This window comes from Meleagris gallopavo, chromosome 2 (assembly GCF_905368555.1).
Source record: "Meleagris gallopavo chromosome 2, MGAL_WU_HG_1.1, whole genome shotgun sequence".
NCBI lineage: Eukaryota > Metazoa > Chordata > Aves > Galliformes > Phasianidae > Meleagris > Meleagris gallopavo.
The window spans coordinates 62,093,704-62,114,261 of NC_139405.1; the positions used below are offsets into that span (position 1 = coordinate 62,093,704).

The 20,558-nt window shown below is 39.3% G+C and overlaps 2 protein-coding genes and 1 long non-coding RNA gene across 11 annotated transcripts in view; 1 reads left to right on the top strand and 2 right to left on the bottom strand.

Annotated features, from left to right (window-relative positions):
- CEP85L (centrosomal protein 85L) overlaps window positions 1–20,558 on the top strand; it is a 139,925-nt gene that overhangs the window by 69,415 nt on the left and 49,952 nt on the right. For all 5 annotated transcript variants that reach the window (XM_085217409.1, XM_085217408.1, XM_085217411.1 and 2 more), the window contains one exon: window positions 369–1,135. In XM_085217409.1, coding sequence (XP_085073535.1) covers window positions 369–1,135 — 767 coding nt within the window. The remainder of the gene's footprint in view (window positions 1–368; window positions 1,136–20,558) is intronic.
- On the bottom strand, window positions 5,022–14,626 carry LOC109366138 (uncharacterized). Its single transcript, XR_014881426.1, has 3 exons — window positions 13,715–14,626; window positions 12,420–12,463; window positions 5,022–7,991 (listed from the first exon to the last, which is right to left on the bottom strand). It is a non-coding gene; the product is annotated as an uncharacterized LOC109366138 (long non-coding RNA).
- PLN (phospholamban) lies at window positions 8,717–20,109 on the bottom strand. Of its 5 annotated transcripts, none has more exons than XR_014881424.1 (4): window positions 20,091–20,109; window positions 19,328–19,423; window positions 14,633–14,666; window positions 8,717–12,151 (listed from the first exon to the last, which is right to left on the bottom strand). XR_014881424.1 is itself a non-coding variant. In XM_085217412.1 (3 exons), the coding sequence occupies exon 3, from the start codon at window positions 12,027–12,029 to the stop codon at window positions 11,871–11,873; it is 159 nt and encodes a 52-aa protein (XP_085073538.1). In that variant the 5' UTR covers window positions 12,030–12,151; window positions 14,633–14,666; window positions 19,328–19,471; the 3' UTR covers window positions 8,717–11,870. The 5 variants fall into 5 exon arrangements, 2 of the variants coding, with proteins under 2 accessions (XP_085073538.1, XP_085073539.1); XR_014881425.1 differs by lacking the exon at window positions 20,091–20,109 and adding an exon at window positions 19,664–19,682; XR_014881423.1 differs by lacking the exon at window positions 20,091–20,109 and adding an exon at window positions 19,510–19,528.

The window sequence follows — 20,558 nt, forward strand, 5'->3', positions numbered from 1 at the left end:
TGGATTGGGCTGCCTCTATCATTTGTGTCATTAAAACTATTTTGAGTTGCAGAGGGAAAGGAAAAAAGCCTTGCCTTGCATGTTGAAGTTGGGAAATAAACACTGCACTCTGCCCACAGTCTGATAAGTGTGTCTGGAGCTGCTCTTACCACCTCCTTAGTGCAGTTCCCAGCAAAGTAAATTCGAAAAGATTGCATTTTGAGAATGAAAGCATATTGAAATCTTGAATGCTTCAGAAGACCCTGTTTTGTCAAGAAACCCATTTCCTGCTATTTTTGCATTTCACCTTGAGGTTGATGTTTTGCCCTCTGTGTGCTGTGTTAGTATTCATTTTGTATTGTACTTACGTAATAAATCTTTCTTCCCAGATCATTCAACTTCAAGTGGTACATCCTCGTTTAAGCCCAGCCGATCACTGGTTTCTATTCCCACTGCCCATGTGATGCCGTCTAATGCCAGCTCTTCACTTTCCAAACACAGGGAAGTTTTCAAGTCTGATGGCTCTAAGTGGAGTACAAGCTTTGTACGGTCAGGAGGAGGCAGAAATACGGATGCCCTAGACAATTCTCTTGACATGAAAGCTGCAAGACCTGTAAGAAAATGGTCCTCCTTGTCTAAGCTCAGCTCACCAAACACCTTCAGCCAGGATGGCAGTAGTCATTCAGTGGACTCCAGAGCTGGTACAGACAAAGCTGTGTCACCACCATTAAGGACAAATGGGCCAAACTGTTTGCATGATAGCATGGAGTTGCTAAAAATTGAGGACAAGGAAATAGGGAAAAAACGGTCTTCTCTACTGGACTGCAAATACAAATTTGAAACGTGCAACAAAGATGATTTTGTTTCAGATTCCTCGAGTAGGAGACATGCCTTAGACTTGAACTACAGTGCCTTACCAGAAAGCAAACCTGTGGCAGCCAGTTGTGAAGCTTTTGGACAGAGATATGCAACCTTGGGACAACAGGCTGTGAGCGGAGCTCCCATACAGCCAGCAGTGAGGACTCAAATGTGGCTTAAAGAACAGTTACGGGCAAATCCCCTGGACTGCAGGACTGCAGAAGAGCCCTATGGTGTGGCTGCATGGCACGTACAGCAGCTAGAAGACTTCAGGCCAGGAAGTGAAGACCCTGTGCAGGTAAGGCTAAAGCTTGGTGCTTGCTGCCATCGTGTGGCATCTCGTGTTACATGTGAAGAATAATGCCTTTCGTACAATTTTTAATAAAACACAAAAGGAAACTCAAGTCCTCTTAACCAGGTGGTGGTGGTTTTAAATGTATATTGGGGTTGCTGCTGCTCGTGTCTTGGTATCATGTGACTGCCAGCAATTTTCTTCTGACATCTGTTTGCTTAGATTCAATCTGCTGGTTCACATGAGACCAGCATCTCTTGTTGAAGCTGGGTACAGTAAGAGATTAATCAAAAAACATTCTTAACAGTTCTTAAGAGCATTTTTTGTCATAGTGTAGTGGAGGAAATGCGAATGTCTATTTTCATCTGAACTGAGAGATTTAATTTGCGCAATCAGAAGGACTGATACCTGCATACAACAATATCTCAATGTCCAGAACTTAAAAGCTTAGTTCAGTTTGTTGTTACTGCTTATTTTTTTAGTAAATTAACTGACTGCTGCTTGTTGAGTCTAATCACATTTATTTAAATAAAATGTATTCGTCTTATTTGAAGTTTTTTCATGTAGTGAACATTATGATTTTTCTTTTTTTTTTTTTTTTTTTTAAGATGGTATTTTTAAGCCTTTCTAATGTGACAATTCCCAGTCTTCACTTCCACCTCCTCTCCTAGTGGAAAAAGATAGCTTGTAAGGGAAGGCAGTGAAATAGAAATGTTAATGCTTACATATGTAGATAGAGTTGTCTGAAAGTTGCAAGATTACAATACGTAAACTTTCAGAACAGGCAATGTGAAGTTAGTGTAGGATACTGTCCCGGAAAAGATAATCTAGCTGTATGTGAAAATAACCATTTCTTCCAGCCTGAGAGTAACAAACAGTTGCGCTCAAATTTTGTTGTTTGTTCCATTGTGCATTGTGGGAAAGACTGATAAAGTTAGAAGTTCTCAGGATCCTACAGTGCTCTTAAAGGGATCTGTATTTTTATTATTATTTATTAACATAAAAAGTTGAGGCTGATTAATGTTACCAAATTATTATTATTATGACTTTTTTTTTTTTTTTAAAAAAAAAAGGACATTTTTCTAGGTTCATTGCTTCTCACAAGGTATCCTCGATCTGGTTGTGATGAAATGCAGTTTCCTTTCTTTTTTTTTTCTTTTTTTTTTTTTTTTTTAACAGATGAAAGCCCTGGGTGTATTACTATGGTTACTGTTCAGAAAAACCTCTTTTTGTGGTTAAGGGCAGGTAGGCAGGCATAGATTCCCAGCTGTATTTTGAGGACAGAGCTCATGGGGGGGGTGGGCACAAACATTAGTTACCTTTTTGGCTTCATTTATAAGATGGTGCAGCAGCTTTTCTGCTTGTAAGATTGCAGGTTGAAGTTTTTCCTAATGCTGCTTTGTCTTGCTTCTGTTACTTTTATATCTAGATTGGTAATTCATAGCTGGATCAGTGTTTGTTATGGAATATAGATAGGATCCTTGCTTCCTCAGGCAGGCCGTTGAGCTGTGTCAACCCTTAATGATAGGGTTTCTCACATTGGTCAGAGAGGTTGTGGATGCCCCATCCCTGGAGGGATTCAAGGCCAGGCTGGGTGTGGCTCTGGGCAGCCTGGTCTAGTGGTAGTGCTGAAACTAGATGATCTTTGAAGTCATTTTCAACACAGGCCATTCTATGATTCTCTGCTTTCCCCCTTACTCAGTTGCAAGGGGAGATCACAGGGAGTCTGGCAGTAATTAAAAGGAGTTCTTGCTGGCTCTAACAAGTGCTTTAATTAATATGGTTTGGGGTTGCATTGCTGGGTCTTGAAACAGGTCTGTCAGATTTTCTTAGTTGAGAGGATGGACTTGTCAAATAAGATTCCATAAAGCAGAAAAATAAAGCATGGCCATAAGCTGGGCTCTTCAGGGTGTTCTCTGCTGCCTCTAGGCGTGGTAACTAATAAGGGGGGAAGACAGAAGAGGTGAGGTAAGGAGAATGTTGTTCTGACAAATTTTTAAATTATAATTATATGTTCAGGTATTAAAAATGTTTTTCCAGATATATCATGCAGTCTGTTGTAATATTTTTTTGGAGATATGTGCTGTGTGCGCACCTGGGAACTGAGATGCTATTTTTCTGTGAAGAAATGAACCTTCACCAATCTTAAGTGAAATATATATCTGGGAAAGAGATCAGAAAGCATAAGAAGAAGAAAATTTTTTTTTTTTAATGGAGAAGCTGTGAATGAAAACATGCAGTCAACCCTCTATCACATCTTAGTTTCAGCTGGGATATCTTAATTCAGCTGGGCCTGTTATTGTGTGTTTTGGTTCTAGAACAAAATCAAAACCAGTGTTGATAATGTACTAGTGTTTACAGCTGCTGCTAAGCAGCATTGTACAGAGCCAAGGCCATTCTCTGTGAAGGACCTCTGGAGCTGGGAAGGAACAGAATTAGGAGAATTAGGACAGCTGACTTAAACTGGCCTAGGGGATATTCTATACCAGCTGGCATCAAACTGAAGGAGCTTTGAAGGGGATGAGTCCATCTCCCTCTCTTCTGCTACATGGTGGGGACTAGATGGGCATTGGTCAGTGGGTGGTGACTAACTGCTTGTGCAGCACTTGTTGAGTACATATATATAGTCATAATGATTTTTCTTTTTGCTATTTAAGTAAAAAGTTTTTTCTCTAGCCATGAGAGTGTCTCCTCCATCCCAGTGGGAAGGGGGGCAGTGAGCAAACGACTGTGTGGTGCTGAGCCACCTGCTGGGTTAAACCATGACATATAGAAATCTTTCTCCTTTTTCTGTTCCCTGTCCCCCTCCCTTTGTAGTGGTTATTATTTCAGGTATTTTGCTTTCTGTAGGTAAGCATGCATGCTGATAGAAATGTAAAAAACAGGACTGAAAAAATTGCTATTTATCATAATTCTGCTTTAAAACTACATTGCCCTGAACAGAAGACAAACTGAACTTTAAACAGAGAATATCGGGCAGCTCTGTGTAACTTTAAGGTGGGCTGATAGCATATGGAGAATAACAGGCCCTGAAGATGTGAGAATCATAAGGAAAATTCAGAGTGTTGGGAAGCAGACTTGCAACCTGTCCTGAAAGAGACTCTCAGAACAGCTGTGATTTATACCAGTAGGAAAGAGGCTGTAGATCAAAAAAAGCTCTCCTCAGAGAAAGCACAGTGTTCATCTGTGGTGTGGTGTGTGCAGGTTTTTGAACTGAATCTCCAAGGAGGATCTAGGCTTTGTTTGTTGTATAACATGGAACTGAGTATGGAAATGCTTTTTCTAGCAAATTTGTATTTAGTGTAAGCTTTTTGAAGATAAACATTCTTCTAGACTTTCAAGGAACAGATTTTAATGATACTAAAACAAAAATAACTTTCCTGCAGAATTTATATTTCATCGCACAATTATTTTTTCAGTGCTCAGCTGATCTTTTGGAATTTCAGGGGAGATGTGACTGTTCTAATACATTTTAATTTTAAACTCTCAAAGTTAATGAGTGGCTAATTAAACCTTTGTTAAGAAGAAAAAAATGCTCGTAGTACACAACATCCCACCTACTAAACTTATAGGACATATAAATCTGAATACAAAGGCTCCATGTTTCCATTTAAATGCATTTCTTAAAGCCTGATCCTATCATCTGAATGCAATTAGGTAGATACTGAATATTAGTCCAGAAATGAAGTTTAAAAGATATGCCTTCAAAACTGTGAGAGATAACACAGGAAGAAAGAAGTATCAGAAGGATTAATGTTACAGCACAATCCAACTAATGTGTTGGGTTTTTTTTTTCCAGTTCATGTGGCATCCTTGGGATTATTTTTTCGTGGTGTGCTAGTTTTGAACACAGTATTGCAGAGATGATAGATGGAAGTTGCTTAAATGCATCTTCTTCCATTAATGTATCTTATTTATTGTTTATTTTTTCATGAGGAAAACACTGTCAATTTCATACCATATATGTTATTACAAATCAAATTTTAATGCAGTGAGAAATTAGAGACGCTACAACAATCATCATTTCAAAACAGTGCTTGCATATCTAAACATCACCAAACATATAAAAGTTTAATTGAAAGAGAATATGCTTCACATCATATTGTTGTCTGAATTTTATTCTGAAATGTGAACTCAAAAGTATTTTTCCTTATGATTCTGACAGGTCAGAAAAGTGAAGGAAAGAAGTCATTATAAATGTTTTTCCCAAGTCAAATTTTGAAAACATAATTTCCAGCAGGATAAAAATTTCAAATGTCACTTATAGTTAACAGAATTGGTTCACTGCTGTGAGCTTTTATGCTGTGTTTCTTTTGCTGTGAAGTTAGTTGCAGGCTGACAAATGGATTCAACCCACAGTGAATACGTGGGCTCAGCTGAAGTGCTAGCACATGGTGGTAAACCAAGCTTGGACCATGCCTGATTACAGAAAAAGTCTTGGCATTGGATGTCTGATAGCTTTTCCAATTTTATGCGTCATTCCTGGAGAATGCATGTTTAGTTTCAGCAGCATGTTTCAACATTTATTTAAGGTTCTGTGATATCCATTGCGGTCTGGGAGAAGTTTGGTGTTGTTTCATGGGGTAGCTACATCCTAATGGCAGAGTTTGTGCGTAACTTTAGAGCTGGAAATAAGTGATAGGTGAAGTTACTACACTCAACTTTGTCCTTTTTAATGAAAGGAATCAATTATTATTATTTTTTTTAATGCTAGCTCATTTAGCTCATTTTAACTGTTCAGCTGCCGCAGTGACTTCCTTAAGGTAAGGAAGCTCTTGTTTATGCAAAAGAATAGACATAAAATACTCAGGGTGACCATTTTGCTTGAAAACTAATTTTTTACTCTTCATCAGACTAGAGTGGGCTTCATATCAATTTCTTAATTTCGTGATTTTTTTTCATCGTGTCTGTTTCATGTACTAGCAGAAATCCTTCTAAATAATATGGAACTGTATTACTGTTACAACGTCAATCCCATGTATATAAATCTACAGATTTTAAAGCAGAACATTTCAAGATAATCAAAATAAGTGAAAAAGTGGTTACAGTGTGAAATTTTCTGTTTTGAATACAAATATTATATATGCACATAAAAAAAAAAAAAGCAGAAGCTATTTTAAATTTTTATTGCATTTCAAAGCACAAGAGAAATCTTTCATTTGACTTCTCTATTAGTGCTGTCCCACATAGTGGTATCTCGTGCTGAAGGAGATAATGTGATGTGAAACATGGGTGCCTGGTCATGGTGGGCCTGCACTAACATCGTTTCTGTTGGCATATTGTCTTCCTTCTGTGCTAAGTCTTTTTGTAGATCTTTTTGTAGTACAGTCTCTTCTGTACTGGATGATTGAACCAGCCACAACAGCAGTAATAGTGTGGCAATCCTATGTGGAGCTGGAGTAGATCACCTCTGTAATGTTGGGGGCACCTGTGGTATCAAAAGCGTACCTGCTGGACCAGGGAATTCTTCTGTCATAACGGAGCTGGAATTTGGGTTTTCCTCACCTCTGGGCACCACCAGCATCCTGCCTACCAGCAGTCCCATGTGCATGCATGTGTATAGCATTAAATTTACAACATGATACGTGTATGTTGTTACATTTGGTTCCCAACTTGTTGGGGGAAGAGAGAGATGCTAAAGAGCGGACTTCTTGGCCTCAGTGTGGTGTTTGTAGTCTACTTGTGGCCTCCTTCTCTCCCTGTGTATTTTAGGGTTGCCTGGTAGGCAAATGATCCTAGTAGAAAGGAGCTCTCCTTGTTCACTGCCTTTCCTGGCAAGCATGGAGAAAGCAGGTCATCCTGTGAAGGGTTGTAGGGGTAGGTCCCATAGGAAGCTTTCACTGCAGGCTTGATGTGAGGATGCTGCTGTGGCATGCATATAACAAGTGGCATGTCAAACAGCTCGAGGGCTCCAGGCAGTGCTCTTGACCTGTGCATAAGTGGTGCACTTGTTGAGGATGCAACACTCTTCTTGCTGTTATGCAGAGGCTCTGACAGCTCACATATGCAGCAATGCTAAAGGATTCATGGATATGATAACCCTTGCTTGCCACTGACCCTTGTTTGGGTTTGATTTCTGTTTTGTTTGTTTTAGATCTAACAGTTGCTGCTTCTGTTACTGATGCGTAACATGAATGCTTTCTGGCTTTTAAGGTGTTGCTGTGAACCACAGGTGTCAAAAACAGTGTCCCTAAAAATTACATTTTCAGATTTAAATTTAACCTGTTCACATCTCAGTTGCTGCAAACCATAGTTCATAGATATTCCTCTTCCATCCCCCGCATCTGTGCTTTTTCACTCTACGGGTGATCTGAAATTGTTTTTTGAATGATGCTGATCTTTTGCCAGTCTTCAAAATGAAAGTTGACTGCAGCATTTATAAAACTAAAGTAACTGTTTATGTGTACTTGGATTTCTTTCTGTACTCAACAAGGCTCTCAGTGCTTTTCTTACTCAGTGGCACAACATAATTTTGTGTAGCTTTTAGGTTCACTTCTGATAAAACCCTCTGAACACTTTCTCTGTCAGGTACTTCAATCTATGCAGTCTTGGCATATTTCTGGTTAGATAGACCTCCTTACGTTATCATTGCAAAAGATACCCAAGCCCTCAGAACAAGATTTGAAAAGAAACCTCCCAGGGATTCACATCAGCTTCACAAGGATGAACGCGAGCACTAAAACCAAGACTATGAGCAGGAAATTGAGCAGCAAGTTGAGACCTCTGTTGGTAGCAAGATCCATGATGTGCGCTGGTCTGCCCTCTTGTGCTCGCAGCAGCCCTCTGGATTGTTTGCTCGATGGTAAGCAGTGCAGAGTCACACAAATTTCATTGTCCTCAGCTGTTCACCTGTTCTTAGTTTCTGCCAATTATGAAAAAAATTATTAATAGAAGGCTTTTTTTTTTGCTTTCTAAAAAAAAAATATATATTATCTGAGTGTTCCTACAAGCCTTCTTGTTTCTACAAATTCCTTTTAAAAAGAAAAAAAGTTAATGAAAGACTTGAATTTTGTACAGACTGACTCTTAATTTATTTACTTCTTCTGTGTGCACAGTGCTCTGCAGGACCCTGTGATTTCTAACAGAACTCTATTCTCAGGGTTTACTCAGGCTTCCAGTAGAAGATGGTTGGAAAAATTGTTTTTTCTTAAAGATCTCTGTAGATGAAAAACACAACATTTTCTAGACAAAATGCACCTCTGTTAATTGGAGCATTTCCTACCTTTCTAGGTTCTGGCATTGTGCACCATCGTGTAGGTAGTGTTTTGCCAACAGTATGCTGCATAGGATTCATTGCATCTCCACAACATGAATTCCACGTGAAGTCTGTCTAGATTGAGCTGGCAGAGGAGGCATCCGGAGTGCTACTAATAGCACATATGCCATAGTCTTTTGTAAGATAATATCTTATTGTTTGATATGCAAAAATGTATACGTAGAAAAGAAAAGAAACAAATATGACCAGTTCTCTTACTGAAATGTTGCCAGACCTTTTTAATAATCAGCTAAGTTCTTAGAAAAGATCACAAGAGGGCACTGTTCACTGTTGTGTAGTTCTGTATTCTATACGAGATGGTGCTTCTGTGATTTTTATCTTTAAGAGCAAACAAACAAAAAGAAAGAACAACAAAGAAGTAGAAAGTAGTCAGCTTGACTGAACTGGTTGTCAGATACTACCATGAATGTAGAGCCCATTTAAAAATGACTTCAATTGTCTGTGTTCTTGTGAAGATAACAACCAGCTTTTAAAGGAATTCTTGGAAATGCATTCTGACTTTAAGCCTTGCAGTGAGCAAGAGGTGCTCTATCATCTCTTTCCATAAGCAAAACACAGACCTCCTTCAGTTTTTAACATCTAGTCAAAGCTAAAAGGCTCACATTCAATGTTAAACATGATATCCCTGGATCCAGTAGAACATTACAAATATTTTTATGACAGTTAATAGCCATATAAAGTTGGTATCTGGCCATAATCTATCATGCATCAGTTTGCTTCCAGTTAGGAACAAGGGTGCTCTCTAAATGAATATGTTCATTGCTCTGTGCTCAAATTTTGGTACCGTGGCCTTAAAGTACAAGGCATGAGTGTATATCTAATATGATTATTGTTTTCCAGGTATTCTTAAAAAGTTTCTGTAGAAGTTCTTTGTGCTTGGAAGCCAAACACTTTGCATTTTGTGAGAAGCTTTGTTAAAGACTGCCTGACATTGGTGTTGGACTGAGTGCCAAACTTGGCAATGGCTACCTCTCATTCACGTAACTTTGATTTTTAAGTAGACAATGGGATGGATGCTTTTTTATAAACAATTGTGTTTGAATTTCTTATTTTATTCAGTGATATGTTTTCAGACAGTCATTTTAATAAATAAAAATACAGCTGATGCTAGTTTGGAAGCTCTTACAAGTATACCAAGGAAAATACTATGTATAACAGCCTTTATCTCTGGGTTCAGTTGACATTTTGTGATGTGGAGCATGGGAGCAGTTTTTCATATCAACAGAACACTGAAGTGCAAATGAACCTTAAAATACTTGCAATTTACCTGTGTTGATGTAAAATCACAGTAGAGCTTCCAGCTTATTTATATCTTGGTTGATTCTTGTTTGCTTATTATCTTTAAATGATTAATGGCTTTTGAGGTACATAAGAAAAAAGCAGGCATTTTAATTTTTATAGGGAAGCTTTTTTCTTTATTTAACAGTGTTCTGCTTTGACTACAAGCCTGTAGATCCTAGAACTTCAAAATGATCTCAGAATGTGTACTGATATTTTACTCTTAGCACCTTTTCTCTTCAGAAAGTTTTTCAGCAGTATAAAACAATCAGTTATTTCCAGTAGAAATTTATTAAAATAAGTCCAAATTAATCTAAAATGCCTCTATGAGAAAAGAAAGATGGAAACCTTCCCATCACATAATACAGATTTAAAAATAGAAGAAAGCAACTTTTCTATTATTTCTGTTCTCCCCATGGAGACTTGAAATGAGATGCGTGTGTTGCCAATTACATCAGTATTTGCCTTAACTCTCTTACAGTAACTAACTACATCTAATGACTAACTTTACTTCAGAGATCTGCTCTTAGTGTACCTATTTGCTTGTCTGGGAGGTGTGTCACCACTGAGCTTGCATTACATTCAATATAAGAGGTTCTTTTTTTTTCCTCAAAGATTTCTTCCCTTTCTGCTCAGTTGTTCATTGTCAACCTATATTTATGTAATGCTAAGTCTTAAAGACAGAATACAAGATTAAGATAAACTTCATTTGATTTTCTGCTTTCATCAGTGGAGTTGTTTGCCCAAGGTGGTGTAGAAAGATGCCTGTTTAAAATAGATGTCTGATCTCTGTCTGTTGATTGCTGAGATTTCTTTGTTTGAAAACTGTAATGTTTCTAGGAATTTAGCCTAACACCAATGTGTGAGAGGGCTGGAAGTCTGCTCAGGCCTGTTACTGATATCTGCTGGAGCAGAAGCTTCATCTTTTATTTGTATAGACTGTGTTTTACGTGCTAAACAAATTTTTCTGCAATGTTCTTCCTCATGTACATAATGATATGTATCATTTATCTTAGGAAAATACTTGCTTGTTCTCTAACAGTCATTTGCAGTTGAGGATAGTGGTGTTGCTTGTATTTCTGCAGTATGCCCCACTTGCAGTAGTAAAAATGACCTAAACCTTTTCCTTTACCACATCAAATGTAAGTCACATAGAATGGCAGTGGCAAATGCCTAACTATCTAACTAGTTTTAAAATTGGGCAATTATTGTGTGAATTATAGCAGGCTGTAATCAAGTTGTCTGCAACCAAACATTAAGAACTTGGAGCTATTTGTAGTTTTTTACTTGTGCCAGTTGTTTATGCTACTTACAGAAAATGAAATCTTTGCCAGTATGGTAGCATCATTTGTCTGCAAAAACATACTGAAAAATCTTTTTAGTTGTCATTTAATTCTGTAAGATTATATCATGTGAAAATGGAACAGTGACAAATGCCAGTGAAAAAAGTTGCCTTTTTCTTTTCAGATCCAAGATCCAAGGTGTGAGTGTATAGAAATATGCGCATATTATATATTATATAATATTATATATATATTATATTATATATATAATATATATGTAAGATCCTTTAAATTTGAAGAAGAGCATTTGAAATTTAAAAAAAAAATCTGTTCAGAAGATACTTTTTTGTTTTACTTTCATTCTTATAAAAATGCTAGAACAAGGTGAATGCCTTCAGTTGATAGCACAAAGATACGGCATGTTTTAGGACTCAGAGCAGATGTCCTCCTACTTTGCAGTATGTGGTATGTGTGCCAGTAGCTGTTCTTTCGGCTGAATTTGGAACATGCCCACTGGTTTATGGACTTCCAGAGATCCTGAAAAAGTGCACTTCTTGCTTGTCAGTAGTGGCTAACCCGTGGAGAACTGGCTAAAACATGGGGAGATTACCAGCCCTCTGGAGAGGCAGTTCCCTGCACCAGAACAGACATCTCTTGACTGAACTGATAAAATAGTTCATGCACAGCTGTGTAACAACAAGCTCTAGACACTGTTCAGCACAGAAGTGTGTTTTTAATACATGTGGCAGGCAGTAAGAGCAGCGCGATGGCTGGCACACAGCACAGCCTTAGTCCAAGTGCTAGCCCCTCTCCCAAGGGGATCCTTGCATTGGGGTTGGAAGTGGAGGTCGCTCTTCCCTTTGGGCGGCTTTCCTAGAGAACAGTGCAGAGAAGTGCTGGAACTTCAGAGGAGCATCACAATGATACAGATCAGCAAGAGGCAAATTAAGATCAGGCAGAAATTCACAAAGAGCTCCTGGAGCCTTTGGCGTGCTTGTGGGTTGACCTCAATAGTTGAGGCTCTCCTCAGAGCAGAGCGGGTTATGTATTGGACCTTCTCCATGGCAGCAAGAAAGCAGAGGGCACAAATCAGAGGTTTTAGAAGTGCAGGAAAGGAGAGGAGTTGTCAGGAACAGTGAAAAGTGCCTGTTATCTTCTCTTTTTGTTTAGACAGCCTTTGTGGAGCTGGGAAAGCAGGAAAGTGAAGAGTTAGAAATGCAGAAGTAAAGTGCTTTGATAAGTGCAGATGGAGATTGTTTTAAGGTTCTGAGAAGCTCGAGGTAAATAAGTTGTTTTCACGAGGGCTTCAGTTTAAAATGATGTTTTTAAAATGTTGTTTTCCAAGTTCAGGTTTGTGCTGCATTACATTTCTCCTCCCAGGGGCTACTGAGCACCTGCTTCTTGGCAGGGGTTGAAGACTGTAAAATGGAAATTGTGGAAATGTGGGACTTACCAGGTCCTGCCTTTTTAGATCCTTATCTTTCCATCCTTTGTGGCCTGTGAAAAGACTGAAGTTTTTTTTCTGCCCTTCTCTCCCTCATTACTACTAAATCAAGCACACCTGGAGTCTTGTGCTAGGGCTGGAGGCTGGGATACCTGGCTGTGGTTGCTCGTGGTCTGTATAGATGATCAGGCTTGCCAGAGCCTTGTTTTGGAAGGGAGGAGAATGAATCTTTATTCATTGCCATTCCAAATAAAAAACACTTTATGGTGTGTAATTAAAAGCTATACATCATTGATTTTGGTAGTATATTTTTCATTAGACAGAATAGGATAAGGACTAGAATGTTTAGGTACACAGGCTGCTATGGGAGCAAGATAAAGCACGTGTATTGCTTTGTCTCCTGCTTGAAATAAAACATGCACTCCTGTATCTTCTCCCTTTTGATGGCAGATGGAAGTACAGGGTGTTGGTTCTCTTAGAACTCCCAGTGGGTTATAGAAGCCCTACTGTGTGAATCTTCTGTGACGACAGGCTGTGTGCTTGTTTAGCTCACAGCAAAGGGTAGGTGCTCTAGCAATGTGAAAAATTAGTTCTTAACATGATGATGTTATATATGTCTCTCAAATGTTGCTCTGAAAGCTGAACTTGCCCCCTGGTGATTTATGAGTATATACCGTGATAATATCTTTAACACAAGGCCTCTCCTTATCTTGTTTGGTGTGTTTTTGTGTTGTGGTTTTTTTTTTTTTTTTTTTTTTTTTTTTTCCAGTAAGTTATACAGATACCTTCTTCTCTTTCATATATGTCAGGTAAAGGCACACACTTGCTTAGGTATCTGCCGCATGAATTATAGGACATTTTGACTGACCCAGAGATGTTTTGTCACCCATGAATTTGTCTTCAGGTATGTCTAAGAAGAACCTTAAAATGAAACAAAAGCATTTTTCAGGCTCTTTTTAAACCTTCCACGTGGATCTCTAAAGTTAGATGGCATTACATGAGCGGAAACGTGTTTTCAATACCCATGGCAGCACTGGTATTTAAAAAATAAATAAATAAAAAGCTTCTGAAAGGAAGCACATTACACATGGATTTTTTTTTATATACTTTAAGGTGATTCCATGTGATGGTATCTCCGAAATCTGAACTTTAGATTTTTTTATGGTGACTTAAGCTCTAGTTGGTCTTAAATTCACTGTGAACAAAGTGCCCACCAGGACCTTAGTTCCTAGCACTGTTTTTCAGCTTTGTTTGACATAACACTGTACTTGTTCTCATCCATCTAAGTAGTGAAGTATGCTCACCAGGCATAGTGTGCTGAGCTCTTCACTGGCTTCTGCCTGTTCCCAGGGCAGTAATTCCCTGGGTTGTTGGCATGGCATTCCCAGCCTAGAATGGGCTGCTGTGGGACAAGCTGTTTGTCTTCTGCACAAGGCTCAGGAGATTAACCACTGATGGACTTAAACAAATACAGGTAAGTTTATGCAGCTAGCTTGTGTGGACACCGTGCAGAGATTAGAGTTTCCTGAGGATGGCTTCACCCCAAGTCACTGTATTATTTATTTATTTATTTATTTTAATGTATAGGGTGTGCAGCCTGTGGTTTCTGGGCTGTGTGCAACCTCCTGATAGCTAGCTTCACCCTGGCTACTCCATTTCTTGGGGGCACTCAGAAGAATTTGAGGTGGAATGGGATTAGTTTTACCTGCTCCTATACACAGTGAGCCCATTTCTGTGGGCTTAGATGTTCTGCACACTTGCAGGCACCTGTACATTATGATGCTGAGTTCATTTCCAGGGGCAGTGACTGAAGACTTTCAAGTACTGTTCTAAAGGATGGGCTGGGTATCACAGGTGGGAAACCATCACCAGTTCAGGGAAGCAGAGAGATCTTAGGGAGGACAAAACATCAGCGCACAGCCAGAGTGGCACACTGTGCCACAGTACCAGAGAAGTGATACAAAAGGATTTAAAAAAAAAAAAAAAAAAAGTGTATTAGAGCATATACCCCTTATTGCTAGAAAAATACATAGAAAAGGGATGAAGAGAGGTCAGATTACAATAACAGATTGTGTGGGTTTGGAAATTTTTAAAACAACCTGTGTGTTGCTTTCCCTACTTAGCCTGCCTGTGGGAGAAGTTCTCTTGTAAGCAAAGGGAGCACATGCTTCTTAACCAAGTTTTTCTTTACAAGTGCATAGTTTCAAGCAGTAAACACATACCTTATTTGTTAGTCCTCCATGATGCTGTCACCACCTGAAGTGTGTTTAAAGAGAAACAGTCAGTAATACAGCTGCAGCTGGGTAGCTAACAAGGTCAAAAAGGGCAGCTTGACAATTACACTAAAACAAAGGCAGTCATTGCACAGATAATAGTTTTCTCTGTTGTTTACCCGCTGTCCTTGCTTTAGGTCAATATGAAGAAGTATTACGCATGCACAAAACCACTTCTTGAAAGTGCAGCAAATAGTGAGATTTATTTGGCTTTGAAGCCAAACTGCAATGCCTTTGGGTGTGACAAGCGCAGAAGGAAAGCTGTTGATTGCTTTGGTGTAGAGCTGTGTTTAAGGCAGGGCTGTTAATGAATGTGTCTCATGCCCAGGGCAGCTCTGCAGAAAGACATGACATGGTTAACCCCATGTTGCTGTGTGGGGTATCCCCTACACTTGGGGCCTTAGGTGAGTCACCAGTTACAATTACTGCCTCCCTCTTCACTGACATATGACTGTTTCCCTGATTTGTGTCAGGTTATTTTTATCTTTGTTTCTGGATGTCCTTCACTATGAGAGGAGATCTGTGACAGAAGTGAAAACTGTGGGCCACGCTCATTCCTGGTGCAACTGCATTGACTGCATTGAAGTCACCCAGGATAAATTTGGCTCCTGTGGAAATGCCACAGCAATTTTAGACACAGCCTGTTTCCTGTCATATGTTTACTAAATGCAGTGGTGATATCAGTGGAATGGGTTTGACATATTTGATTTGTTGCTGCCCCGTACAAGCAAGCTAAGCCCTGAAAAGGCATTGTTAAAAACTCCTATTATGTAGTAGCTTATTTCATAGATTTTTACAATGAAATTTAGCAAAGAAGCACCTTTTAAATTCTGTGATCCTTGCTCTACATGTTGAGAACTGTTCCAAACTCTAGAACTACACCTAGTATAAGAAATTCCTCTGTATGTTTGTGTGAACAGCATGGTGTTCCTGGGTAGATTCTCTGCATGTTCAGAGAAGATGCAATTAAAGATTTGTATGTACAGTGCCAAAGTGAAAAAGAAATGCTGTGAATTGGCATCTTTTGTCCCAGTTGTCCATGTATTGTAAGGACTCCGGCAGAGGAAGTGTTACAGAGAGTTGCAGCTCTGCCTGCACAATGCGCCTGCAGTTGATGTGTAGGCATGCTTGTCATCTCTGCTGGCTTCCTGTGTTAATGTATAGATATTATTCCCAGTTGCATTGCTTTGTTTTGAACTTGGCTGTAAAACACCTTCTCACAGATGTGTGGAGCCATTTCTCTTGAAACTTCCCAAGTCTGAAAATTCTCCTTTTCCGAGTGAGGAAATTGAGAGCTGATAAGGAACAGTCTGAATTGGCTTGAGAGACTTCTAGTGGGTCTCTGCTCTCAATTCAATGAATAAAGGCTTTCACTGATAAAAACAGAAGCTGCTTACAGGTTTTCAATGACAGAAGCGATCTATAGAGGTATGTTACAATTTGTTTTCTTGTAAAAGAATGAAATGGTCTGGAGGTAACTTGCTGGGTTTTACACCTTTAGCTGGATGGGTGTGTATTTACTCACAGTATAGGTGCAGGATGCTGTTTCCTGTTCTGTATCTAGGCTGGGAGTTACACTAGACAGTTGTACCAGTGAAAAACTGTGTCAGCCAACTCAACAGCTTGACTGTAGGGAACAAAAAGCTAATAAAAATAGTAATGAAGAAAGCATAAGGGGAAAGAGAACTGGCAATCAAAAAAGATTGGGGTGGGTGAAGGCAGGAATGCAGAAAATGGTGCAGGTGAAGACAAACTGAGGGAGAAAGTAGGAAAAAAAAATGAGCAAAGGAAGAGTGTGGGAGTGTGGAAAAAGAGCAAGGAATTGCATGAGGAGAAACAGAAAACTGCAGCTGGAGTGCATTGTCAGTGAAAGGAGCCACAGACTGACTAGTAGGATATGGTTTTATTTTATTTTATTTTTCTAATTGCATGCAGAGAACATTTTTTTTGAGATGGGGGGAAAAAATAACAATTCAGCTCGGATTTTGGGATGTGCAAAGCAACAGGAAAGCAAACTATTTTTTCTGTTTTGAAGTCTGTATTGTACTGAAGTGTTAGTGCGAAAGGCTCACGCTTGAAAAGTAACAGTTTAGATTCAGTTTTTCCCGTTTCACATTTTTCATTTTGAGTAGTTGTGATGTTCTCCGTGTTCTAGAAATGAGATCATCGGGTAATAAGAGCCTTTAGCGATATTTCAAGGCCATGAGAAAGATAAAGGTATGGGTATATTAAAAAAAAAAAAAAAAGAAAAGAAAACTATTAAATTCTTGAATGTGCATAGCTTGGTGTTTTTTTGTTGTTGTTATTTTGTTTTGTTTTGTTTTTTGGAGGTTATCCATGTACTTTGTGGCTAACTGTGACTTTTATCTCTATTTCTGTCTATTAAAGCAGCCTGGAAGCTGCTGTCTTTGGCTTGGTTTTAACTCTAGGCCAAATTTCCTGCAAGTGCTGCAGAATGATGCAGTGGGGTCTTGGGCAGGTACCTCACTGCAAACTCATCTGTTACTTCATTAAAATAGGATGTATGATGCCATGTACTTTTTTCCAGCTGTTTGTATGATTTACTTTTTTTTTTTACAGAAAAGCTCCTACTGGGAGATGGCTCCTTTCTCTACTGTATATTCTGAGGATTTAACACCTTGTAGTTTCAAGTTAGGCTTTAGGTTCTGGTGATTCTGATGTTACTTATTAATAAATAGGATAGGTGCAATGTGAACCACGGTGAGTGAATGTGAACTGAATTGCATCTAACATATAAAAACATGCAAGTGGATGGGCATTCTGAAAGTTATTTCTTATTTTAACGTTTTTAGCAGCAGTAATGTGGCATGGATTGAAAAGAGAAAACAGTAGATAAGTAAGGTCCTGAGAAGTAACTCAATACCAGGAAAATCCTCATAAACCACGTATTGATCTCTGGAAAGCAAAAGCAATCTTCTAGTTCTAAAGTATCTATCTCATAATCTACAGAACATGACATAACTTTCCTGCAGGGTTTGGTTTCTTAGTTAGGATGCTTTTCTACTGCTAATTCAAGTTAGTGCTACACTGTGTAAAAAGTATGTTTCTTCCCACGTAGGTATATCTCAGACATTCTTGTTTGCCGAAAAATTCAATCGGAATCACCTTTATGGTGATATGAACCTTTATGGTGTCTGATTATGAATCAGTGTTAGTTTTGTGCTGCACAATGAAGATGCTACATCCTTAACCTTCTTGAAGGATGAGAAATTTAATACCATTTTTTTTTAAGTAGACGTAAATCAGAATCTCTGGAAATACCAATTCAGTTGTTGCTGTTGGATAGGAAATATGCAAACTTTTTTTTTTCCATTTGGAAACACATTTTAAGTGACCTCAGTGCTAAAAATTGTTTTTCAGAACATTCCTCCTTGTCATAGGTGTTGGCTTTGAAGGTGGCATGAGTCTGAATGCTGCTTCTACCTGCTGAGAACAGCTCCTAAAGTGCTTCCTAAGAAGCTGCCTGGCTTCAGGGCTACAGAGCATCCAGCCTTCATGAGCCAGCACAGGGTGCTGAGCACAAAGCCAGCTGCTCTTGGGTGTGCTTACCTGGTGCCTACCAGTCAAAGGAAAAGGAGCCAGGTGCCTCACAACATCAGTTTGTCCCTTTCCTAAACCATAACTTGAACTTGAATACCCAAGTAGTAAAGTGGGCATCAGTGGAGGGCAGAACAGCAGCTCTAAGGAGAAATTTGTTGAGAATAAATCTTATTCTTTCTAGCAATATTCATATATGTTGGGTTCTTGGTTTGCTTGTTTGTTTAAATATAAATATCCTTTGTGGCGTGTTCCTGCTTGAGATGTGCTCCTTGTTGCTTGCTAAAGCTGTATTTTTGTTGTACAGTGTATGCACTCTTCCCTCAGTTAGGATTAAATGGACTACTTTCTGCATTAGAAATTAATTTTGCAATGTTACAAATCCTGGTTACCTTTTTTCTTGTTACTAGAAGTATTCTAGTTTGGCAGTTACAGTGACCAGAAAGAAAAAAGAAACCTTTCAAAGGAATTCACAGCTGTAATGTTGTATGAATACAATTGTTTAAGTGTCAAATAATATGATACAATGCCAGTTCTAGCGCTGCTATGAACCAGTTAACATTTGCAATGAAGGATGGTACTTTATCATACAGCAGCCAAAGTTTTTATCGCTCGGTGTCACATCAGCAAAGCATTCCTCTGTGAGCTCAGTGACGGAGGAGCTTTGCCTTTGTGGGGCAGAGGCACACGGTTGGGCAGTGCCTCTGTGAAACTGAGTTACTCTATGTGGATTTTGTATTTGAAACGAAACAAACCAAATAGATTAAGAGGAGGAATAAAGGTTGAAGGAAGATGATGAAAGTTTCTCACTGCTGCTATGACAATAATGCCCAGGGATAGTTAGCGTCTCACTAGCATGTAAAAAAAAAATTAATAATAATAATAAATAATAAAAAAAAAACCCACCTCAGCTGTCCCTTAAAATACAGCACTGTGTAAGTGACTCAGAGCAGATTTGCCCAATTTTTCCCTACTTTTAGTGAAAATTTAAAACTGGCTGTTAATTTGAATAGAGGGGTTTATGTATAAAACTGCAGCTACAGTGCCTTGCTGTGAGGGTTAAAAGATCAAATGAAGGGTGCTTACCTCTGCCGCAGGCTGTTGGAGCGTGGTGGAAGCTGCCTGTGGTCTCTGGTAGCCTGTCTGAGTCTGTGACCAAGTGCTGGGAACAACTGAAGGAGGCTGAGGGGAAAAATAACAAAAGTTACAGAGGCAGGACTCCTGGTGTCATTCAGCGATGCAGAAGTTGTGATTGGCCTCGGCCCTGCCTTCTGAAGCCTGCAGTTCTCATCTCCACTTGTTGGCAGCGGGAACGTGCTCAGTTCTGGCAGCTCCTCTGTCCATGTGGGGCTCAGGGAACTGCGGCCAGGGCGCGAGGGAGGGGGTGAGCTCTTTGCTGTGGCCTTCTTTATGTTTACTTACATGAGAACTTAAATAGGAGTTGGTTTGGAGGGCTGTTCTGGCTATGCTACTTTAGCTGCAGCAGTGCAGTTTTGTGTTAATAAAATCCTAAAAATAAAAATGAAATCCATACAGGATTTGGAAGTGGGATGATGTTCTTTTGTACCACAGGTTTCTTGAACTGTGCACTTTGTGTATCTATAGAGTCAGTAATATTGTTATACAGCTGCTATATGGTTTACAGTGTGATGTAAGTTCTGCAGTACCAGCTTTCTTCTGACCGTGCTTGAACTTAATTTTTTCTGTATTTCATGCCTCTTCCAACCTCTTGAGTTAATTTGTGAGTTGGAAGGTATGGCGTGTGGTGGTGTTTTTCTCCAAATAAAATCCAGCTTGTATAAATTAATATTCTGAATTAATCATTCCTATATAATTTCAAGTGTTTTACCTTTCTTATGGAATACCACAGTGTCCTCGTAGTGGCTGGGGAACTGTGCCCATGATTTTGTGCCCTGTTTTCTGGGGAGAAGTGCAGCTGGATGAAGCACTGCAGGTTACCTTCTGCACCCATGTCTTGTAAATGCCAAGTGGGGACACGGCATACACTGCATCCTGCACTTGTGAGGAGGTTTGTGCTGTCTGTTGCATGGGCCGCATTTAAGTAGTAGGGTTCGTGCATCCAGGAAATGGAGGATTTCCTGGGTGTGGAGGCACTGAAACTGTTCTGTGTGAAAGCGCCCAGCATCGGGCTTCATGTGTGGATGCTACAGGCAGTGTGAGCGTTATCCTCATTTGGAAATGGCAGGAAAAAATACAGAAGCTCAGCCTAACTCTAAACACTTAGATCCAGTTTTGGCAGTTGATGCTTAGCATAGATTAACGTCTGGCTTTGAACAAGAAACCAGACATGACAGGT